The sequence below is a fragment of the Terrapene carolina genome, unplaced genomic scaffold (assembly GCF_002925995.2).
Source record: "Terrapene carolina triunguis isolate 2854851 unplaced genomic scaffold, T_m_triunguis-2.0 Scaffold42, whole genome shotgun sequence".
Lineage (NCBI taxonomy): Eukaryota > Metazoa > Chordata > Testudines > Emydidae > Terrapene > Terrapene triunguis.
The window spans coordinates 50,946,032-50,969,138 of NW_020664393.1; the positions used below are offsets into that span (position 1 = coordinate 50,946,032).

Consider the following 23,107-nt stretch of genomic DNA (forward strand, 5'->3'; position numbering starts at 1 on the left):
CACATGCTCAGTAGGGACTTCATAGATCTTAGCAACTAAATTCCCTGATGGTTCCATCTATACTGGACATGCTGTAGCCCAGGGCTGAGTAGGATTTTCCCTTCAATTGCACCTCTGTGCTGCTGCAGGCCATCCCAGGTTCAGGCATCTACACTGTCCCATCTGTATGCTCAATATCCACTCCCTGCTAGGCCCAAGTAGCTGCCTGATTCAAATGCAGAAGGGACAGAAGCCAGACCAGAGAGTAGATTGGAAAAAGAAGATTATGAAGAGGGTGTGATTGGGAGTGGAGACTGGCAGGGGATGGGGTAAGAAGGAAACTGTGGCTGGCTGGACAAAAAAGACTGGGACTGGGAACCAGGGGTGGAGACTTCGACTGGGAGCCATGGAGAGGAGGATGCAAAGGGGAAGGAGGTGAGTGGGGAGACAGATCTGATGAGGAGCCAAGGTTGGGGGAACACAAGCACCGGCTGGGCAAAGAACTTGGGACAAGGAACTGCGATGGGGAAACACAGAGATTTGACAAGGAGCCCAGGGAGGGAGACTGGGACAAGAAACATGAGTGGGGGATGACTGGAGGCCAGGACAGGAAGAGAGACAGATCAGACAAAAAGCCAGGGGTGGAGGGAACTGGAGGACTGGAAGGGTGAGATTAAAACTTGCTGGGCAAGTAGACTGGGATGCTTGGGAGGGAAGAAGAGGCAATAGGGTATAAGAAGGAGCTTCTTCGTAGTGTTGTAATTAATGCGACACAAACACAAGTGGGGTCTCTGTATGTTGCACCTTTTCTAAAGCAGCAGCAAGAACCTTTAGTAAACACACTGTCCCTGTTCCCCCAACAGTCATCCTGTCTGTGCTTGCCTTATGCAGGCATGATGCCTCCAACCACTATGGCTGCAGATAGCCTCCTGCACACTCACCATGTGGTTCTGAGCCCAAGAATCAGTCTGCCCTCACTTTACTCTATTTCTCACTCTCTGCTTTCATTTGACTTTTTCCCTACATGGCCCCTCCCTGCCCCCACGCATCTCACAGTCTTTAAGTGGAATGGGATCCCAAATGTTTGAGTTGAGCATTCAAACCTGTGAATTTGGAGTGGATTTGAAATTAGGCAAAGTGAGTTTCTTACCCCTTATGAGAACTCACTATGTTAGACAAATCTAGAGAACAATCTGTCTTAGCAGCTGACTTTCTGAAACATTTCCTAGGCTTTAGGGTCTGTTCTCCCAACAATGCATGTATGAATCTCAAGAAAATGCTAGTCATGGCAGCAAAGGTAGCTCCCTGCCCAATCATGTTTGGAATACTCCTCAGCATGGTCAGGAATCATCACCAAGTATTTGTTCATGCTGTCCCTTCCCATCCTTGCCGTCTTACTTTTAAATATCTGTCCCTCTGTACTATGTATTTGGGGTATGTTGAGGAATGCCACATGATTATCCAATCCTGCAGCCTTTCCATGTGCATAGTTTTAGGCAAAGGTCTGGCTGCAGGAGAAGAGTAAGTTTTGACCTGTAGTACTGCTTGACCAAAACAGAACATGCACATTTTTGAAGGAGGTTACAGAATTCTTGGTAGGACTTCTCACTACAACCACAAAGAGCATTTGTATAACCTAGATTTTTCATTTAAAAAAAAATCAGAATAGAGTAACTAATCATATATAAATATGTTTAATTGCTGCCAATATTAAAATTGATCCTATTTCAGCATAGACAAAACTACAGGATTTTCTTCATATTTTAATTGAATAATTCAACATAATACTTTAATAAACTAATGTCTATTGCTTACAATTTTCACTCTGAAGTATTGAAAGGAAATCATTACTTTGTAGAAAGAAAAAATGCATAGGAATAGCAAAGAAAACTCTAGAAAAGGTAGTTAAATGAGGCAATGCATTAGGCTGATAATAGGGATACAAACCTGGAGAGAACAATACATGAATTAGGGATAGGCGAACTGGTTCAGATTCCATAAAAAATCGCCTACCTCCTCCTTACACCTAAGCATGGACCTTTAATTCTTTTTTGGAAATAAACCTTCCTTGAAGTTCTGAAATAGTCAGATAATTGCTTTGCCAATTTTGGAATCAGACTAGTCTCATCAATCTATTCTCTTGATATTTCCAGCTCAGACTGATAACTTCAAGAGACTTAGATAGCTTAGATAAACTTTGAGTAGGGATTCCAAAATTTGGATGCTTGTCCAGACTGGGACTGCAAAATTTCTGAAGTTGCCCATCCTTAACGTGTACTCTATGCACAAAGAAAATAACAAAGAAATAGACTTATTTATAGGCCCAATCACTGCATGGTTCTCCTATTGATTTCAGTGGAAATTCCAAGCATGGGTCAGTTCCTATACATTAGCTAGTACTTTTCCAAATAGCATATCTAGAGTCTGTCATAATTATATGCGCTTGCTGAGCAAATAAATATGTAAACAGAATGATTTTGTTTATATCTTACTTGAGTTCTTGTGAGCTTGTGGCCAGCATACTTCGAATGCTTTTGTCAGCCAAGGGGCAGCCAGACAGACTGTAAGACATGGCAGGATATCCAAGTAAGTTAACCTCCTTAAAAGCTAAACTCTCCCAAACAATCACAACATAAAAAATAAAAATTAAAAATTGTAATGCAGAAAAGCGATGGGGCAAGTGCTGTAATATTGAATTTTGTAATATAGTTAACCCTCTGAATATATTTAGATATAAATTTTACTTCCAGTACTACATAATGTAAATGAACTTTTTTTGTTTTTACAAAGTAGTAAAATGTAACAAAAATATTTGTGATCCCTGGGTTAACTACTCAAAAAGCTTAAGAAAACTTTGGAAATTTTAGTAATCTATTTAAAAATAAAAGACGTTTATACAACACACAAATTAGCATGCTTTTAATATCAACATATATTACTCAAAGGGTTAACACATAGTTCAACATTTTTACTTTGACAGCATTGTTGAGGTAAGCTGAAAACAATAAATTGAAAAGACAGAATCCACCATGAAAAAAATGAAGTCACACCTTCTATGTGAGGCGTAATTACCAGTCACATGACCACTCCCATCACACCCTGGTGTTGGACATCTGCCACCAAACAAAAACAAAAACAGCCAAAATAGTAAGTATGTTTAAAAAAATAAAAAAAAAAACTTTTAAAAGTTTCATTGTTTCCAGTTTAGCTGCAATGACTGCAAGGGGATTTAAGCATCCTATCAAAAAGCTGAAAAATGAACAGCATTAAATGAAAATGGTGTCTCAGTACAATATAGCATCATTAAGAACAAGCAAATACATGTTAGCTTATCACTTTACTTAACTGGCAGTTGGAAACATTTATATGCTGCAAATGTCGCATGCTCATACTGCAAGGCGTATATGTACTTGTTTGTTTAAAAAAGACAAAGAGAAAAGGTTAAAAGGAGAAAAAATAATTTCACCTCACATTATGCTTACGTTATTAAATCCTTTTTGCTCTCTTTGCATTGAGGGTATTTGGGTTTAGGGCTTGGGATTGTAACTTCACCAGGATACCTTCGTTCTTCAAGTGCCTCTTGGAAAGGATCCAAGTCTTCTGGCTGCAGGCAAACATATAGGTATTAGTCCCACTTAGGTGAGGCTGCAATATACACAAAAAATAATGCTATGTACATATCAGACATATCGCCTCCATTACTCCCACTCAATCAGAAAAATGTTGACATTATTTTACCTTTTTTCTCACCTGCTAGACCTTTATATAGTACCTTTACATTTCAATGCACACGTTAGAATACGTGAAAAAGAATTAGATTATTTATTGAGGAGAACGATGCAAAAGTCAGATATTCTCTCTTGTATAGTGTCTATTCCCAATGGTATCAGCAGCTGCCTCTGAAAGTCAACTACTATTCTCTTTCACAAGAATCAATACTTTTTCCAAAGTCACAAGTTTTTACAAACCACAGCCACAGAAAAACAAAGCCTAAATATAGTATCTATCAAAATGCCAACTTCAATAACATTTGTAAATAGTTAAGCATTCTCCCGAAAAATGAATCAGGAATGATGTTAGCAGCCAATTGCTAAACACACATGTAGTGTCACAATCTGAGGCAAACCTCAATGGATCTGCCTGGCAAAATATAATTTTGTAATTAAATTTACTGATGGATTTAGCCTTTTTATATTTGAAACTTAAGCATTAATTTCAGAAGTGAAAAAAACATGGCAGAAAGCACTGATGCAGAAACTCCTGCAGATGGTGCTGTGAGCAACAGAATTAAAGAACGATTCTGCTTGTTTCAGTCAATGTGTTATTCTGTATTTAATATCTCCCATTTCTTAGATAATGAGAGAAATCCTGGCCCCAACCAAGTCAATGGCAAAGCCCGGATTGATTTTAGCAGAGCTAGGATTGCACCCAATGTATATAAAGCAAATAGCACTTTATTGCATGTCTCTACATTCATTTTTTAAATCATGCCATCCTATATTTTAATTAAAATAAGTTGGAGAGAGATATTGCTACACACGGTTGATAAGAATTCTAATCTTATAATGTAGATATAGCAAGAGAAAAGATATTGCTATACAAAGTCTGGGATTGTAAAATCATGTCTAGATTACAATGGGATAAATATGGCAAACAGGCTAGTGAGCTAGAGTTGAAACCTGACAAATACAAACAGTAGCCTCCCAGCAACTCACCCTGCCCCCCAAAGCAGCCGTCTGACAACTGTCAGGACCACCCTTTCAGAGTGAAAACACTTGCTACATGTTACAAGCTTTGAAATTTAAAATAAATTCACTATGGAGCAAGTTTTCTTTATTTACCTCTTTCTGTTTACAGGTTTTTAGAGTGTATTACACCTCATATTTCTTCATAATACTCTTGAAATAAAATATTTCATTGCAATGGTATAAAGGCCCTATTGTGTATCCCTTGCACACCCAAAGCGTGGTGCTCCTACTTTCCTGAATGCACAAGGAATGTAGGAGCAGGCCTTTTGACAACAAAATCCTGGTTAGCTAAATTAATGGAAAACTTATACTGTACTCTGTTCGTGCTTCTTAAGTAGATCTGTGTGTATAAACACACTTTTAAATATTCAGTCCTTCACTTTTGAATCTTAATCTGAGAAGAGTATCTTGTTCGGAAAGCTGGTAAAAACTTGATACCAACATTGAAAAAAGTTATGTCAACTTGCTCAGATGGAATAAGGTAGATTTGGAAAATTAGAACATCTTCACAGAAGAAAATATTTGTTAACAAGACAGTGCTGTTAGAAAACATGATTCACATTCATGGTTCAAATGTTGTCGGATGGAAGTTAGTCACAGATCAGATGTGTGCCAACATGATATATTTTGAAAGATTAACCACCAGAGTGTCCTCTTGTCAGGAAACCATCCATATTTTGTTTATTACCTACACATGGTGTTTCCTCTTCCCTTTCAGATTTTAGAAATCTAATGAATTAAAACAGTCAGATTGCAATCAGAACCCTTAGATGAAAAAGACATACATTAATTTCTTTGGAATCATCTTCATCTATCCTTCTGGGCTTCATTTTAGTGTAGTCCACTGGCAAGTCCCAGCAGTCACTCTCATTCAGCTGGTAACACCGGTTATTCATCACAGCTTGTCGTTGTGGTGACATTGGCTCCAGTGGTGTCAAAATGGTACAGCAACCATCTCGCTGTCTCTGTTTGTTCATGCTTAGATCCAAGGTTCCATTTTCATCTACTTCCATATCAGGATTCTGTCAAAATAAGAAAAATATTGTTAATTCAGCTTTTGACTATCAAAATGTCACCTCTCTGTGTTTTTTAATCTGATTGCTTAGTAGAATGATAAAAGGCTTTATCATGCCTATATAGATTGTAAGCATTAAGCCCCCTCCCACACGTAGCATGATTCTGTTACACAACATTAATGCTGTTAAAGTAGATTCACTCATATCTTCATAAAAGGCTAATCTGATATTTGGAAGAAAAGGGGAGACTTCCCACTAACCACAACCATCCTCCCAAAACACAGGTGTAAAATTTGACAGTGAAATGAGAAATCCCCAAAGGTATGTTGTTGCTGTGATTATGTCCCTGATTTACTCTTTGGCAGGTTAGTCTAACAGAGTTAACATCTATATGATTCTGCCTACTTCCAGTCCTTCCAGCACCTGCTTATATGATTAGAGCAATAAAAACCAGATAGCAAGTTGCATCAAAAAAAGCAGAATACTTTGCTCTTTTAACAATAACAGGTAAAGAATTAGAAAAAAAGAGCTTTGGTTACTAAAGCAAGTCGGTTTACACTGTGTTTGCTACCTTCATATTATGAGAAAATGCATCCAAATCTCACAGTTCCTCCATCACAGATGTTAAGGTTTAATATATCTTAACTTTCCAAAGACTATCTATATAATCAGCTGGCTTGGGTAACACAGCTGGTACTGACATTCCCTGCAGTGACAGAGGAACTGTGAAGTATAGGGTGAGTAGGTTTGGGATTTTTGTTTTTGGCTTGAAAATAGATCAAGAATTATTCGCTTCAAATCATCTTCCTCTTCTTCTTTCTTTTCCCCAGGGAGTGGGAGGGCATTTAGATGGGAGGGAGGGAAGCAAAATACCCAACCAATCCTTAATTTTTCAAGAGTAAAACACTTCACCAGAAATTAGATTTCAAAACTGCTGTGAATGCTACCGTCTACTCTGATGTCTAGCAGCTCTCTTTCCTCTTGAGGTAATAACAGAACAGCAGCAAGACACTTAATGAAAATCCCTTTCTTTGGTTATTGCCTTGATAGATTATACAGTATTATTCTACACAAACACTTTTTGCCATAGTTTATTCCTGATTATTGCCCTGATATTAATTTAGGCTTGATAATGTATTTATCTTCCCAGATTTGTTATTACATTTTTTTTGCCATATAATATTTTTAAGGTTATTGCTCAAACTTTTTCAATTCCTGTTGGTACTGAGCACAATACATTTATTTTGCATGCCACAAAGAGATTTCCCTCATCTATAGGATTAAATCAATTAATATAAAAGGAAGCATTTGAAAACAAAATTACTAACCTTACTGAATTCATATAAATTAAGATCATTACTAATAACTACGGGTAAGATTGTTAGCTCATTATGTATGATCAAGAAGCTTTACACAACAGGAAAAAAAACCCTTTGTTTATCTGGAGAAGAGCAGAACATGTCTGCCAGCTCAAAAGCTCTTCTATAAGCACAATAAAACTGTTCCCCCTGCACTGCATCTGTCTATTTAGCCATCTAGTGGCCTCCTATAGGTAGCACTTTATTGGTTGCTGGTGTATTTTAAATACCGGTAGTCATTTCTCCTCAGATGTCAGAGTCAAGATTTAATCTGGTTATAACAAAAGCAAAAGGTTCTTATAAAAGTTTTACAATTTGGATGAATTTTAATAATGCTACTGTTTATAAAGGTTAACATCAAAACCTTTTTATTTGTTTTAGTGTTGCCATTTAATAATACATTGAGAATTTACTAACACTTTATAGAGCATTGGTGATACTGCATTATTACTGTTATGCAACTTAAAAGTTATCTGCACTGGAGGATTTTTTGTTTGTTTCAAACATATTATACATCTATTTGAGAACAATTATATTCTGGATAGGTAAGACAATATTGTGTACAATACTACAAATTTTCTTTGTACAAGATCATAAAACCTTAGGGCCCATGTGTGATTTATACATGAAGTTACAGTATTAAACCATCCTCTTTCTTACAATTATAAATCAGATAGTGTTAGTAAAAATTCTATAGTGCAATTAATACCACTTAAGCAACCTAAATAGCTTCCATAGTTACTATAGACCCCATCAGTAAGAGAAGGATTAAAACAGAGAACAACACATTTTATCAGCACCATTTTAACTCTAAGCACTGATCTGGATTTCAAGAGTTACTGATGAGTAATTTGCATCTTTATCTTTTATTTTGCTGCCTTAGCAGAACTGCCACATTTTTGTTCATTCTGAGAAAAAGATTAAGCAAGAGGCATTAAAGCTACTCTTGAACCTATCAGGGCACAAATCTAGTGCAGTAAAGAGGTTTGTATCATCATCAACAAACATAATTGCTAATTTTTACCCGGGCACAGAGATCCTGAGGTTTAGTGGAGAGGTTCTGAGGCATCTCCCTGCAGCGAGTGGAGAGATTCAGAATAGCAGTGGCAGCCATGTGTGCTGCCTCCATGTCATGAGTATAGTCAAAGCTGCTCTTGCTGCAGGTACTGCTGGCACTGCTGCCTCCACCACAACTCATATTGCTGCTGCTGCTAGGGGCATAACTGCTTGTTGTGCTGCTGGTTGGGCTTGAATTCTTACAATAACGTTTAGCTGTGGGAAGAAATATGACAAGGATGACTCAAAAGTACTAGCACATTACATAAATGACAAGAAAAACAATCTACTGTGGGTGAATTTTATAATGAGCAACAGTGACTGATTAAAAAAAGGCAACAGAAATGATGCAGGTATTTTATGATTTTGTGTGTGAGTCCTTTACACAAGTAATTGGGTGTGTATTAAACATACCATTAAAAATAAATCCGGAGGATGTGACTATATACCGTAGTGACAAACAGGCGAGATTTAGCAAACAAACACTGTGCATGAAATTCCAACAAAGGCACAGGGAAACACTGCTTTCATTCCATAGTAAGAGCTGATTACCTATTTGTATGGGGACTGAGAACTGTTTGGGTCATTCACTTTTGTTAAGGACACTTTAGTGGTATTGCACCAGCAAATTGGGCTAACTCCAGATTCACAACAGATCTTATGAATCCCACTTCCTGGAGCTAGTGGGGATCAAGCTCATTGGGAAGATAATGTGCTTGATCTCTGGGCCAGAGTGCTAACCATATGTCCTTGGTAATCTCAGATTGACCAAAGTGTTCCTCCATTCTGCAATAAGGGCAAGTACTGTGCTGGTCATTAGCAGGGAAAGGAGGAGGAGTAAATGGAAAAAAAAAGGTGGCCATAGAATGAAGGGGCAGGCATTGTCCAAATCTGGATGAGGGGCCCTCACAGGCTAAAGCAAATGTAATATAAACAGAAAAAAAATGAGTTCAACGGTGTGATTTTTAGAGGTGCTGAGCACCAAAAGCTTCCCGTTGAAAACAACAGGAGTTGTGTACACTCAGCACCTCTGATAATTAGGCTACAAGGGTGTATTTAACTATATAATGACTGACACACACTGTAAGGCTCTATGGATGCTCAAGAAAGAACTACAGCACTACATCAGGCTTAAGCCTGGACAATTCAGTCCTCTCTTCTTTAAACAGAACATGACAATATTGTTGGCTTTTTAAAAAAAATGAATATTAACATTTTATAGCCAAAGGAATTAAAAAACCCAAACCCACTCCTGGCCCAAAATAAATGGCTCAGATTTTTTTTTTTAATAAATGACTGAGAAAAAAATGTCAGTTGGTCTATTACAGTGGGTCTCAAACTTTTGTACTGGTGCACCCTTTCATATAGCAAGCCTCTGAGTGCGACCCCCCTTATACATTAAAAACACTTTTTAATATATTTAACACCATTATAAATGCTAGAGGCAAAGCAGGCTTTGGGGTGAAGGCTGACACTTGCGATCCCCCATGGAATAACCTGCGAGCCCCTGAGGGGTCCCGACCCCCAGTTTGAGAATCCCTGGTCTATTGAACCCAGAGTGCTGCTACGTTTTCATATAGCCCAAACACTAGAAGTCAATGTCAGCAGTTACACGTACATGCATTCATGGTATAGTGATTTCTCCCCTTTCAGATCGAGTTCTATATTCTGCAAAGATCATACTGAACAATATAATAAAAGTGTTGCAATGCCATGTCATTGTGCTATAGAATATATGCGTAATTGCTGGACAGAGGGTCCTATATAAAGGCCCTAGATAAAGGGTCAACACACTAGTTAGAGCTCTTTCTCCACAGTTTCAATTTTTGCCAACCTCTTCAGGTGTGTTGCGGCAGACATACATGCAGTAATCTGCTCCCTTGAGCACAGCCTCTTTATGGACTACATTCTGCCTGGAAAAGCAGAACAGGAGAGTCTGATGCAGAATTTATCTTATACTCCTTACGTCATCCCTTTCATTTGTACATTTTTGGAAAAGTTAATGAAGTCATTGTTTACTGTAAGTGAAATAAAATGCTTAATTCTTAGCAGATGCAGGAGTTTTCTCAGGAAACCCATATAATACACAGGTGTGGATCACTGTTGTTTTCTGCACATTCACAGATAATAATCCTGTGAGTTATTTCCCATGACATCTTTTACACCAAATTTCATTCTTAAAAAATAGTAATCAATATTGGTCACTAAAAACTGAGCATTTATCCATGGTTGCTACATTCTGGTAGCCAAGATACTCAACTAATTCTCTAACTTACAATAGGAAATAAGTACAGTATCTCAGTTACCACGGTGTTGACATAGTAAGTGTTGACTTTTTAACAGCAACCACTTTGCACACGTAATTTGCAAAATTAGGACTATATTTCAAATAAATGAATAACATGCCTTTTTTATCACTTGCAAAACAAAAATGCAGCCATATTAGACATTTGAGAGTTGATTAAAATTAAATTAAATATGAGATAATATAAGACATTTTATATATCTATATCAATACAGAGAATGAGAGAGAGATGGGGAGGAAAGCAGGAAGGAATAATAAAGAGCTTTCAACATAGGATCAGCCACAAGAAACTCTTCCAGGATCTGACACAGACTCCCTCTGTGGCCTTGATCAAATCACATCATCTTTCTGCTTCATTTTCCCCATTAATAGAAAGGCAATCACAATATTTAATCTTAGGCGTGTTGTGAAGATTAATAAATGATTGTTTGTGGAACACTTTGAAGGTGAAAAGCATTATATATGTATTAAGTATATGTGAACGGCTGTGGTCATTTTAGCTTGACCTTCACTGTACAGTTTTTAAACATTTCATGCAGCCTGGATTATCTACCTCACATTAGTTTTGAAAAAGAAATTCAGGACTCTTGTTTATAGTGAATTAAGATAGAGTGAAATCCATCTGCAGAGAAGGGGAACGGTAGTGACATTGTCTGAATACAAAATAAAACACGTTGCAGTTCTGCTTTTGGGCCAAACTGTGATTTGGTGCATTGCTGTGGTGCAGGGTCGCTGGGACCTCTGTAATCCAACTATGCTTTGTGGCCGAGTGGCAAACCAGAAAGCAGAAAGCAATCTCTTTCATCAATGACAGCCACATAGCTCTCAGGCAGCCGCTTCAACCAGCTCCATTTCCAAGAGAGGCATTTCCAAGATTCTGACTTTCCCCTGATGAACGACATAAGGGATGATGACAGTGGGGTCAGTGCTTCTCTAATATCCTAAAGGCTCCTCCCTAGCTAAGTAAGCTAGGGAGTGGCAGCTGCCCCATCAAAATTAAGGTATGCAGTCCTTTCCAAACAAACGGGGTTGATGAGAGAATGAGGCCCAGTTCCAGCATCCTCTATCCCCAGCACCAGCAGCCTTGGTACCAGTTTTATTGTTTAAGTTAATCACAGCTCCAACACTTTTTCTGAACCCCATAGGAGCTCTTCAGGGACTGTGCAGCCCCAGTGCAAGGGAGTGAGATGGTGAGAATTCAGGGAGGACTGCTAGACAACTTGTGGGGAGAGGAACAAATTTGCACAAGCTTTCCACTATCCCTGAGCACGAGCAGCTCCCAACTGCAGAACCCTGTGAACTCCTCTGGACACTGGGTCCAGCTATTTTCATCATTACTGCCATATAAAATAAGCCCATATTGTAGCCCATTATGACGTTGTCCCTAAAGGGAAAATAAAGCCAAACAAACAAACCCTCTTCCTTATAAGATGACCCCCCTGTAGCATCATCAGGGCATCATAGCCTACAACATACAGAGTCCTCTCCCTGTGTAATTATTAGTAAAGCTTACACACACAAAAAAGAACACAGTCCATACAACTCACAACCATTTATTTGCTGAATATATCAGCCCTGTGACATTTTCCTGATGGTCTGTGACACAATGCATGGTGCTGCCTCAAAATTAAAAGATTCAAACATCAAGTGATTCATTTTTCAGACCCTTAATGCTATATGTATTTCTGTTTTCCTCTTAGAGTGTTTGACAGAATGAACCTTTGATTAATTACCAGTCTCCACTAAGTTTACATATAACACCTCTTCAAAACAAAAATTTCTTCCCTAATATACACAGTGGGTTCATACCATAGACCTCCCAAGCTAGCCTCAATGCTATTTGAATGGGGGGGGGAAGGGCGTATTCCCCCTTCAAACATACAGGTAACTTCTATTCAGATTAATGGGAGATTAGTGTGTATATAGACAGCAGACTAGTTTGCCATCATCTTTCATTTTAATGTTTCATTTTGGGTTTGGGGGTTTTTCACCTTTTTTTATTTTTAAAGCTAAATTTCTAACATTTATAGATTCAAAGGCCAGAAGGAACCATTGTGATAATCTAATCTGACTTCTGGTATAACACAGGCCATAGGACTTTTCCAAAACAATTCCTAGAGCAGATCTTTTAGAAAAACATCCACTCTTGATTTAAAAATTGCCAATTGGAGAAACTACAACAATTCTTGGAAATTGTTCCAATTGTTAATTACCCTCACTGTTGAAAACGTATGCCTTATTTCCTGTCTGAATTTGTCATGCTTCAACTTCCAGCCATTGGATCGTGTCATACCTTGCTCTGCTAGACTGAAAAGCCCATTGCTGAATATTTATTCCAAAATGCCATTTTGAAATGAAAAGTCAAAACAAAATGTTTTCAAAACAAAGACAAAACATTTCACTTCAAAATGGCCAAAAATGAACTGCTTTGACATTTTTGATGTTCTTTTTTCCTAATTTTTTTCAGTAGAAACTATTTACCATTTTCAGCCTAAATTTGTGCATAGTTGTTGTGACCTGAAAAATGCATTTTTAGGTGAATTTACTACTCACTGAAAAATAAATTGCCCAGCTCTGCTCTAGAGACTGCAAAGTTCCTTAAGGAAAAACATTTCTTAAGGAAGAGATCTTTTCCTGAGATTGGCAAGTTATCGCTGCTTCCCTTTCATGCCCGTAATAACTAAGGCCATAGAACTTTAGTTTTAACCGTGGGGGAAATTCTGACCCCATTGAAGTCAATGACAAACCACCCACTGATTTCAGTGGGGCCAAAAATTCACCCCATATTTCACCCCATGTTTTTATACTTACAGCCACATGCACACACAATACCAGCTTTTCACCCAGCAAGTATGTAAGCCCATTAGGAATGACAACATCCTATTCCACTTTGGGGTGGGGGAGAAGAAATTTACCGAGCCACACGTTCCTAAAAGTGTTACCATCACTCCTTACTCATTCGTTGGTGGAGATGTTGACATCCAAAGCAAGCTCGCTTCAATACTATTTCAAGGACAAAGGGGTTTTATCCCGAGGTATAGGTATCTCTCATTTACATCAATGGGAGATAAGTGTATATGCCAATGGTTCTCAACCTGCGGCCCATGGGCCACTTGAGGCCCAATCAGCACACAGCTGCGGCCCATGTGACATCCTCAGGGCCATATAAGTAATATAATATATAGAGTCCAGCGGAGGGCAACAAAAATGATTAGGGGTCTGGAGCACATGACTTATGAGGAGAGGCTGAGGGAACTGGGATTGTTTAGTCTCCAGAAGAGAAGAATGAGGGGGGATTTGATAGCAGCCTTCAACTACCTGAAGGGGGGTTCCAAAGAGGATGGAGCTCGGCTGTTCTCAGTGGTGGCAGATGACAGAACAAGGAGCAATGGTCTCAAGTTGCAGTGGGGGAGGTCCAGGTTGGATATTAGGAAACACTATTTCACTAGGAGGGTGGTGAAGCACTGGAATGCATTACCTAGGGAGGTGGTGGAGTCTGCTTCCTTGGAGATTTTTAAGGCCCGGCTTGACAAAGCCCTGGCTGGGATGATTTAGTTGGGAATTGGTCCTGCTTTGAGCAGGGGGTTGGACTAGATGACCTCTTGAGGTCCCTTCCAACCCTGATATTCTATGATTCTATGATTCTATGATATAGTGTGGATGCCGCCCACATAACACACAGAGAGCTGCATATGTGGCCCACAATGGTCAATAGGTTGAGAACCACTGGTATATGTAGATAGTAGAGTAATTCCCTATCATCCTTCATCATTTAGGGCCTAATTCAGCAAAAGCATTAAGTATGTGCTTAGCTTTAACCATGTTCTTAGGTCCTATTCACTTCAATAAGAGTTAGGCACGTGCTTGAATGCTTTGTTAAATGGGGCCTCAAACAGGATGAATTCTTGCTGTTTACTCCAACATCCGAGAACATGATCACTAAACTTACACATATTCATAGACTTTCTAGCGAGTAAACAGAGCATGTACATAATAGGTAAAATTATTGGTGCAAACCTGTTGACTTATCAGAATTTAGCTATCTATCTCTATTAAGTTGTTACTTTGAGGGTGGGTACTGGAGAGTTTAAGGCACATTTACTCAGAAAGGTCTGCCTTTTTCCACCCTCTCTACTCGTGTGAGACAACCTGCTTACTTATCTCATAGGAAAACTTACCTATCAAAAAACATAGGAAAGATGGGGATAGCAGCTGTTACAATTTCCTCCTTTTCCACTCATCTACTTTTCTAAGTCAGAGTTTGTTTTGAGGCAAGAGCAGAGACTGTTCCACTAACTCACACTTATTCCTAATTTACTAAACAAAATCTGGGATTTCATAGGCTAGTCAGTGAGGAATCCCAAGCACTTTAACTTGTAAGATGAATTTATCTAGAAAATAAATTGTTCCATGTTGCATAAGAAAAAGAGGAAGGGAATGTTGTGATGTTATTCTGTTAGGTCTGGAATATCCCCAAATGTGACAACTCCAGCCCTTCATTCTTTGGTCCTAGCGGGTTTTGTTCCTTGGTCCAACTCCTCTCCTCTGCCAGCCAGCCACCACCATCACAGTTTCTCCTGCCCAGGAGAAATAGCCTCAGAGACAGGTTTTAATGCCACTTTCAGCCAAATCCCAATCATCTTACTCACACGAGTTCTCACACTGAATTCAACAGGAATCATCATGTGGATAAGGCGAGCAGGGGCCCTTAATTGATTGACGATCAGTGGGGGCTGAACTGCAATGAGGTCCATCCCCAGAGAGCAAGCACATTACATTTATGAGTTTCCTAAACTACTGTACAAGAGCAAGATTCCTAATGCAACCCATGCGGCCAAGTCTCCCAAATGGCAGCATAATACACTGCTACTGTGCCACAAGGACTGGCTCTACTAGGTTTTTTTGCAGGCTCAGTACATCCCAAGAACTGAATAGCTAAGGATGTTCTCTTATCAGTGCAACAATCCTGCAGCAAGCACCATATAAAATAATGCTTTTTAGAAAAAGTCTTTAAAAATAACTTAAACATAACAATGTCATGCTGTGAATAGCATTCCTCTTAATACTGTATGAACATGAAGGTATGTCTTATTTTTATGAAGTTTACATATACAACAACATTATTAACTGCAAACTTGTCTCTCATGTATAAGAGTGTGCACCTCCTACCATCATATCCTTTGGGGGATATATCCCTGGATTGCACCTTGGGAGCTATGGCTCTCTTGCCATAGGCATGGTTGTCATAACTGTTATATTCAAACGAAGTCTTAGAGTATTTCTCTAGTTCCTTGGCCAAGTTGGAGCGGGGTGTGGTGGTGGGGACATTGTTTCTGTAGCCATACTGAGGGATCTCCAATTGCTTAACAAAGCACATGGGCCTAGAAATTAAAGATATGTACAGTTTGTTAGATGCAGTTCAGTTTATTGTGTCTGTGCATAATTTATAGTTCAGATTAGAAAATCTGAGTTATTTATTGCACTCAAGAGACAGCAATATATTATTGTATTTGTTTGGTTTGGTTGTTTCCAGCAGACAAACAATATATATTTTCTTGAGCAAAGCCTAGGATAAATTAATTATAATAATGCTAAATGTATTCTGTGACTAAAAACAATATAATTGGTGAAAAGTTCTATTTTTAAAAATACTTAAGGGTTTCTCCTTCCCTGTGTAATTACATTATATAATAATGTACTCTCTTTGGGAAGGTGGAGTAGAGAGGGACAAAAAGACGGGTAGAAATTTTAGACAAATTCCTCTAGTTACTGGAAGTAAAAAACAGCACTAGGATCTCCACTCAACTCATGGAGCTTCCTTTGAATTCTGTCGACAGTATTTAGTCTGCAGAAGAGAAGAGTGAGGGGGGATTTGATAGCAGCCTTCAACTACCTGAAGGGGGGTTCCAAAGAGGATGGATCCAGATTGTTCTCAGTGGTGGCAGATGACAGAACAAGCAGCAATGGTCTCAAGTTGCAGTGGGGGAGGTCTAGGTTGGATATTAGGAAACACTATTTCACTAGGAGGATGGTGAAGCACTGGAATGGGTTACCTAGGGAGGTGGTGGAATCTCCATCCTTAGAGGTTTTTAAGGCCCAGCTTGACAAAGCCCTGGCTGGGATGATTTAGTTGGGGGTGGTTTTGCTTTGAGCAGGGAGTTGGACTAGATGACCTCCTGAGGTCTCTTCCAACCCTAATCTTCTGTGATTCTATTATTCTATTTGCATGTGGTTTGCCCTGTCACAAAAGAAGCTGGGGGTCCGCCTCTTCAATATACAGTTCAGTGGGAGATCCGCAAGAGGCACCCACACAATCCCTCTTGCCTCTGAACTGTCATCCAGTGTCTCTGACTCCTTCTGCCTCCTGCATGCAAGGCTTTGGCAGGAAGTGTGACTCCTGGGGCTGCTCCACACACCACACTCAATAGGCGGATCCCACAGCACCATAAGGGATGGAGTGCAAGCTAATACAGACTTAGGCTGTACCATCTAAAATTCTCATGTGAGAAAGTGTTGAATGACTGGGCCCTAGAGAGCAAATCCTATGAGGTGCTCAGCGTCCTAAAAGCCCACTGATTTTAACAGAGGTTTAGGGTGATTAACTGCAGACTTTTTTGTGCTTGGTACCTCAGAAGATCAAGCCCTTTTTCTTTCCCCCACAATTATAACATGAGGAAATGGAAGGGGCATTCAGGGGAACACTGATTTAGTCACAAGCAGAAGAGCCATCATGCCTAGCTGGCTGATGAAGTGGAATACAATAAACAGCCCGAAATACTAATATATTTTTAGTAGTTTGCATTTCTGGATGAATTCATTTTCATAGAATTTAGACAAGAGATTGAGGTGTAAATTACACAAGAAATTATATAATTCATACCATACCCTTTGATTTTCTTTTGTATGTTGGGTTCCTTCGGAAAATTTCTCTTCACTTTTCACAAAATACAATGGGCCAGATCCTCAGTTGGTGTAGCCCAATATAGTTTAGGCTCATTTAAGAAAATAATACAATTCACATAGTGCACATTCAAAACAAAACCCAAATTTTTGGCAGAGCAAAAATCCTACGAATTTGACTTTTTTTATTAGTGAAGACATTTTGAATGCAGGTGGGATGGAGACAAGTGTAAGATCAGTTCACAGGATTTATACTTGGAACACATAAAGTTCCCAATCAATCATTGTGCATGGAATTTATAAGACAACCCTTAGGATGTTCATCTTAAATAGATCCAAGAGTTAAAGGTAAAAGGGACGTAGTGTCTGAGATGACAGTCTTACTCAGACTGCCTAACAAGATCTGAAACACATGACAGACCCAGAGGCAAAAGCAAAACTGCCAAAACAACTATCCAAGGAGCCTGCCAGAGAACCAGATGCTGCTTTTGAAAAGTAGCTTCCTCTACATGGCATCTGACTCCTGTGACTTCTCTCTAAAGAACAGTGAAAGCCACTGCATTTTTGGCCTGTGTAATCGTGCTAATGAAGATTTGATGATTTAGTTGAATGGATATTTTTTTATTATTATTATTATTATTAAAAGCACCATCTTTGAGTAAAGTATCAGGGACAGTGTCTGAAAAAAGTGAAACCAGAACTGGGTCCGGTCCAGATAAAGCCACTGAAAACACTTGGGAAAAGGAAAACAAAAATCCAAATTCACTACATAACAGTTAGCTTTCCTGATGTAGGACATCGTTCTGTTTTCTCAACCACAAGAACACAAGGGTTTGGAAAATGCCATCAAGATTTGATGAAGTACTGAGAGAATATTAAAAGAAAGATGTTGATAACAGTAAGAAACATTCATTATAAGTCACCCTATCAAAATTTAGGTCAAAATGATAACCTGATGAGAGAAAACTTATGGGAGGCCTAGGAAATTCTGTGTGCTGGAAGTTGTGGAAAGTCCTTCAAATTCTCCCACGGGGAGAAGGGAAGGATGTGGCCGTCCTAATCCACAGATATCATAATATCCATGGTGAAATTCTGCAGCTCTTGGGGCATCAATATAGGGCTGGTACATTCATGCTGAAGTCCAATGCCTTTGCACTGCTCCCTAAACTCTCAGCTCCCCCAGAAGCCACAGTTTTCTCTGCCCACATCTGGCCCAGCACTAGGTGCATTTAATAGTGCAGAGCTGGATTCTGCATAGGATAAATGCTGAGTCCCAAATGCATGGAGAGAGGGGGTGATGATGCCAGATTAGTTCAATCTCCTCCCTCCATCAAATTTTAAATCAATGGAATGGTATTTCCATTCCTTTAATCCCTTCTGTGGGGGAGGGAGCAAAACAGAGACAATGAACTAACCCTTAAGTGTTTTTGGAACCTAAACTAGATCAGGTATTTTTTCCATAAAAAGGTATGCTGCCAATTTAGTACTGCAAGTAGGGCTTCTGGTTTTCATTTAAACTGATATTTACTAGTAAAAGCCTGCTGAAGAAAACAAGACTTACCGGTAAATATTAGTTTATTCCCAAAAGATACCAACTTTTTTTCACACTGTTCTTAGACTTTGCACTCCAGCAGTCAGCTTTACACCAAACAATGCCTAAGACAAAAATGAGCTTTTCAGGCTTTACATGTATTTGCCAAAATAATTACCAGCCCACCCCCATGCAAATTTGTTGGGAAATAATGCTGAGAAAATTGGATCCAGAAGCCCTAATTCTAAACTCTTCTTTAAGGGAGATATATATGTATATACAACGTATATAAATATAAATGCTCAGATTAACTTAATGTGTGATGAATTTTGCATAGTATTAAGTATTATAGTGATTTCTAATACCTTAAAACCCGATCTGATGCCTGGTTTGATTTTGACACATCACAGCTCTGATGCTTCTCTTGAGCTTTAGCCAGTTTCTCTGCTGCAGCAATAGGACATCCAGAGAGGCTGCAATTACAGAAAGGAAATTTAATTGTCTTTTCCTGAGCAATTTCACATTATAGCACTGATCCAATTACTCCTTCTCCTCCTTAGTCAGCACGAGGAAGAATCTGGAGGAAAAAAGTTTCCAGAACCTTTTCTGTCATACCTTTCCTCTAGAATAGACTTCCTGTCCTTGAAGCAACATTCTGCTTTCAAAGTTGCATGGACGATCTCATATCCAATATTCTTCTCCTCCTACTGTACATAGGCAGAACTCTCAAGGATGTCAGTTAATAGGCATTCAGGTAGGAAGAGGAGAATATAAGCCAAAATTTACTGTGCGGCTTTGTTAGCAGAACTTGGCCCTTTTGTTCATACACATTTTGTCACTGAAATGGTTGATGAAGATTATTCAATGTCAACACAATACAGATGAAATTTTGTGCTGCTTCACACCTCATTCAGCCTCATTAACTTCAATTAGGTTGTGAGGGGTATAAATCAGTGGAGAATTTGACAGAGTGTCTCTAAAACCTATATCAAAAATATATTTTCTTGCTGTTTATTCATGAAGTTAAACCACTAAAGGTCGTTCTAGTCTCAGATAATATAACATGAAAAGAACCAAGACATCTGGACTTGAACTCTAATTTACAAATGCTGAACTATTTTTGAAGTGATAGTAATAAGTCTGCTTCTGCTGGAAAAGATTTAGAACAGAGGAAAATAAATATCCTGGTACCAGCAGATGGTGCTCTTAGTGAATCTGTAAAATCCTGTGACCTGACAATAGAGGGGTCTTTTTCTCGTTATTGTCTGTTGCATGCTTATGTGACCGCAGCTCCTTGTGTTCTCCACAGGAAAAGAAATTAAAGTGAAAGGCAAATCAGTGCACTCTGTGGCACAGTGTTTTAAACTAGAGACAGAGGTGCCTCTCAAAAGGGCTCAGCTTGAAATCTTATTCAGGCCCAGATGCTTCCCTCTCAACAGAAGAAAAAAAGAAGGAAGGGAAAAAAAAAAAGAAAGCAGAGCAAAATGCCCCAAAAGCTGCAGAAAGAGGTGAGCAGAATGCTCCCTCCACTCCTCCCTGGGTGCCAATGGAAACCCCTCTGTCTCAGTTTCACAGGGGGAAAGGTTGGGGGGCTCTGCACAGTTTCAGATTAGTGCCCGCGGCAGCTGCTCTCCAATGACATGCTCCTCTTCAGACACCGGGGATATCCTAGCAGATATCCAAACAGAAGTTAGTGCTGTTGCAGCATTAGCTGCCATGGAGTCCCTTTCGAAGCTTTTGCTGCTTGACATTAGTGGGAGGCATCCAATGGCTGCATAGTTCCAGAGAAGAAGGAGGTGCCACAGAGCATTCCAAAGAGATTGGTCCTCTGCAAGGGAATCCATGGAGCTGAGATAAGAACTCTCGGTGAAGCCAGAGCTCTGTAAGTGTGGAGGACTATACCACCAGTACCCTCTGTGGTCTCCTAAGCCATCTTGCTACAGTGAATGTTAAAAGGAGCTTAGTAATGGGAACCTTGGGTAGTTTTCTGTGATCTCTGCCTACCTTCCCTGGGTTTTGCTATTGGAAGCTACAACGTAGACCTCAATTTCCTTATGGAAAAGTCATAAAATATAATAGAAATGATAACTTTTCTATAGGTTTTTAAAAATAATCCCTAGGATATAACAGAAAATAAGGTCCATTCTATAGGATGATTAAAAAACTCTATAGAAAAGTATCATTTTCTATGGAATTCTATAGGTTTCTAGAATAATTTCTATTAATTCTATTGCTTTCCTCATCTTGAAAATCAAAAGTACTTTTCCATATTGTTTCTTATTCAGGCAAAATTCTAATTAATTTTTGCCTAAATATGGTCTTCAGGTTGAGCCCATGGATGATAGAAAACTTTAAATTGTGTAATATATATGTACTTGAAATGCTCTTTCTTATTTATTCATACAAAATTGTTCTTATGATTAGAGTGGAATTTTTCACGCAGTATGGAGTTATCACTCGTAAAGATGAACATTATATGAACCATTACTCTGTCCTGGTCTTGATCGTGTTTACAGTCTTTTTCCTTCTTCTATTACTTTCAATGTAAGGGTCATATGCTTCTTTTAATACAACTCTAGTGAAGTTAAAAAAATAAATAAAAACAAGCAAGCGATGCTTAAAAAGTATCTTACATGAATCAAATTAATTCTGTACAGAATATCTTCACATTGTAAAATAAGTTTAAGGATTTTATGATGCAAAATGAATAAATAAAGCACACTAAGCACCATCTGCCATCTTTAAAACAAAAGAACAAAATCACATACACATATACACACACTCTCAGAACAGACTGCCAGAAGTGCTGCAGCTCTGAAGCAGTGTTCTCTCTAGACTATAGTCCAGTGATGGCTTCCTTACCTTCTGTGAGAATTCCTGTTGCTATTTACGTGGCCCCGACCTGTGCAGCCTGGTGTAGGACACTTAAGAACATTTTCATGCATGGCAAGAACTTGACAAGGAGAGTAAGAGAAAACAGCAGCGTATGAAAGCAAGAAAAAAAAATCAAGTCCCAGTATATATGAAACCATTTAAAAACCAACCAGGATTCATTAACGACCAGCATTCCTCAAAATACACGTAACCAATAAAGTCTGATGAGGGAAGGAGGTGTCGTGACCTTATGCTCATTAACACAGGTAACACTGTACGGTGAGAGTTATGGAAATTACAGAATCTAATAATGAATGTGTCTCTGGTGTGATGGTGAAGCAGGAAACTCCCAACATCCTCTCCATACATAAATGCTGAACACTGATCAGCTCAATAGTAACAGGTGGATTGGGAACAGCCCAGTAATAAAGTGTGGATTGTGACTGTGTAATACAGTTTTATGCAGATATAATAAAGTATGAGAGCCAAAATCTGCTCTCAGTGATACCAATAAAAATTGAGGTACTCCAGATTTACATCAGTAAAACTGAGAGCAGAATTTGACCCTAATTATGCAAGTCAATTCAATTTTACTAGGGTCCAGTTCTGCCCACAGTCAAATGGCTGTAGTCAATGGAAGTTACTACACATGTAAGCATGAGGGCAGAATTGGTCCCTTTCTCTTTATTTTAATTCTCGATAGATCTTAAATTATAAGGATGCAAATTGAAAAAAAAAATGGAAAAGAAACTCCTAAGCAGTAAGCACTTTGTAAAGTTGAGGGCTGGTGGAGTGATTAACCATGAGAGTAAGGAATAGGTAGGATTGGCTTAAGCAAGTTGGGTGCAAAATTTACCCACAAATTCTTTCAAGGCAATTCTCTTCTGAATTTCAACACTCTTGCTATAATGGGCCAGATTATCAAGAGGTTTTGTAAAATGGAGGTACATTAAACAGGAACTAGACTGGGACCTTTCCTTTTGTATGACAAGAGACATATCTGAATCCATGTCTCTAAAGCTGGATGGCTAGTGCATTAATGCACAGAACTAGGTCATTCAGCCCCTCCAAATAGCTCCCATTTTATTCACTTGGGATGTAGTCATTGTTTAGTTCTCACTCAGACAAACTCTGCTGAAATCAGCGAGTGCTTTGGCTGAGTAAGAATTGAATAAAAACCAAGCAGACACTTGAGGATTTAACCCATAGAGACTGATTCAAAGATCATCATCACCACCATTACCACCACCACTGGCAGTGTATTAAAATGTGTGCAGATGCAAAAGCTTTACTCTGAAATTCCTGCTATTCAAAGCTGTTCTTGAAACATGCTTCACAAG

The 23,107-nt window shown here is 38.9% G+C and overlaps 1 protein-coding gene across 4 annotated transcripts in view; it reads right to left on the minus strand.

Moving 5' to 3' along the window:
* The window catches only part of MYT1L (myelin transcription factor 1 like), a 155,793-nt gene that overhangs the window by 74,073 nt on the left and 58,613 nt on the right, over positions 1-23,107 (minus strand). For all 4 annotated transcript variants that reach the window (XM_024215781.1, XM_024215782.1, XM_024215780.1 and 1 more), the window contains exons 8-14: positions 21,756-21,846; positions 19,259-19,366; positions 15,632-15,843; positions 8,126-8,373; positions 5,513-5,749; positions 3,462-3,583; positions 2,472-2,540 (exon numbers count right to left, since the gene is read on the minus strand). In XM_024215781.1, coding sequence (XP_024071549.1) covers positions 2,472-2,540; positions 3,462-3,583; positions 5,513-5,749; positions 8,126-8,373; positions 15,632-15,843; positions 19,259-19,366; positions 21,756-21,846 — 1,087 coding nt within the window. The remainder of the gene's footprint in view (positions 1-2,471; positions 2,541-3,461; positions 3,584-5,512; positions 5,750-8,125; positions 8,374-15,631; positions 15,844-19,258; positions 19,367-21,755; positions 21,847-23,107) is intronic.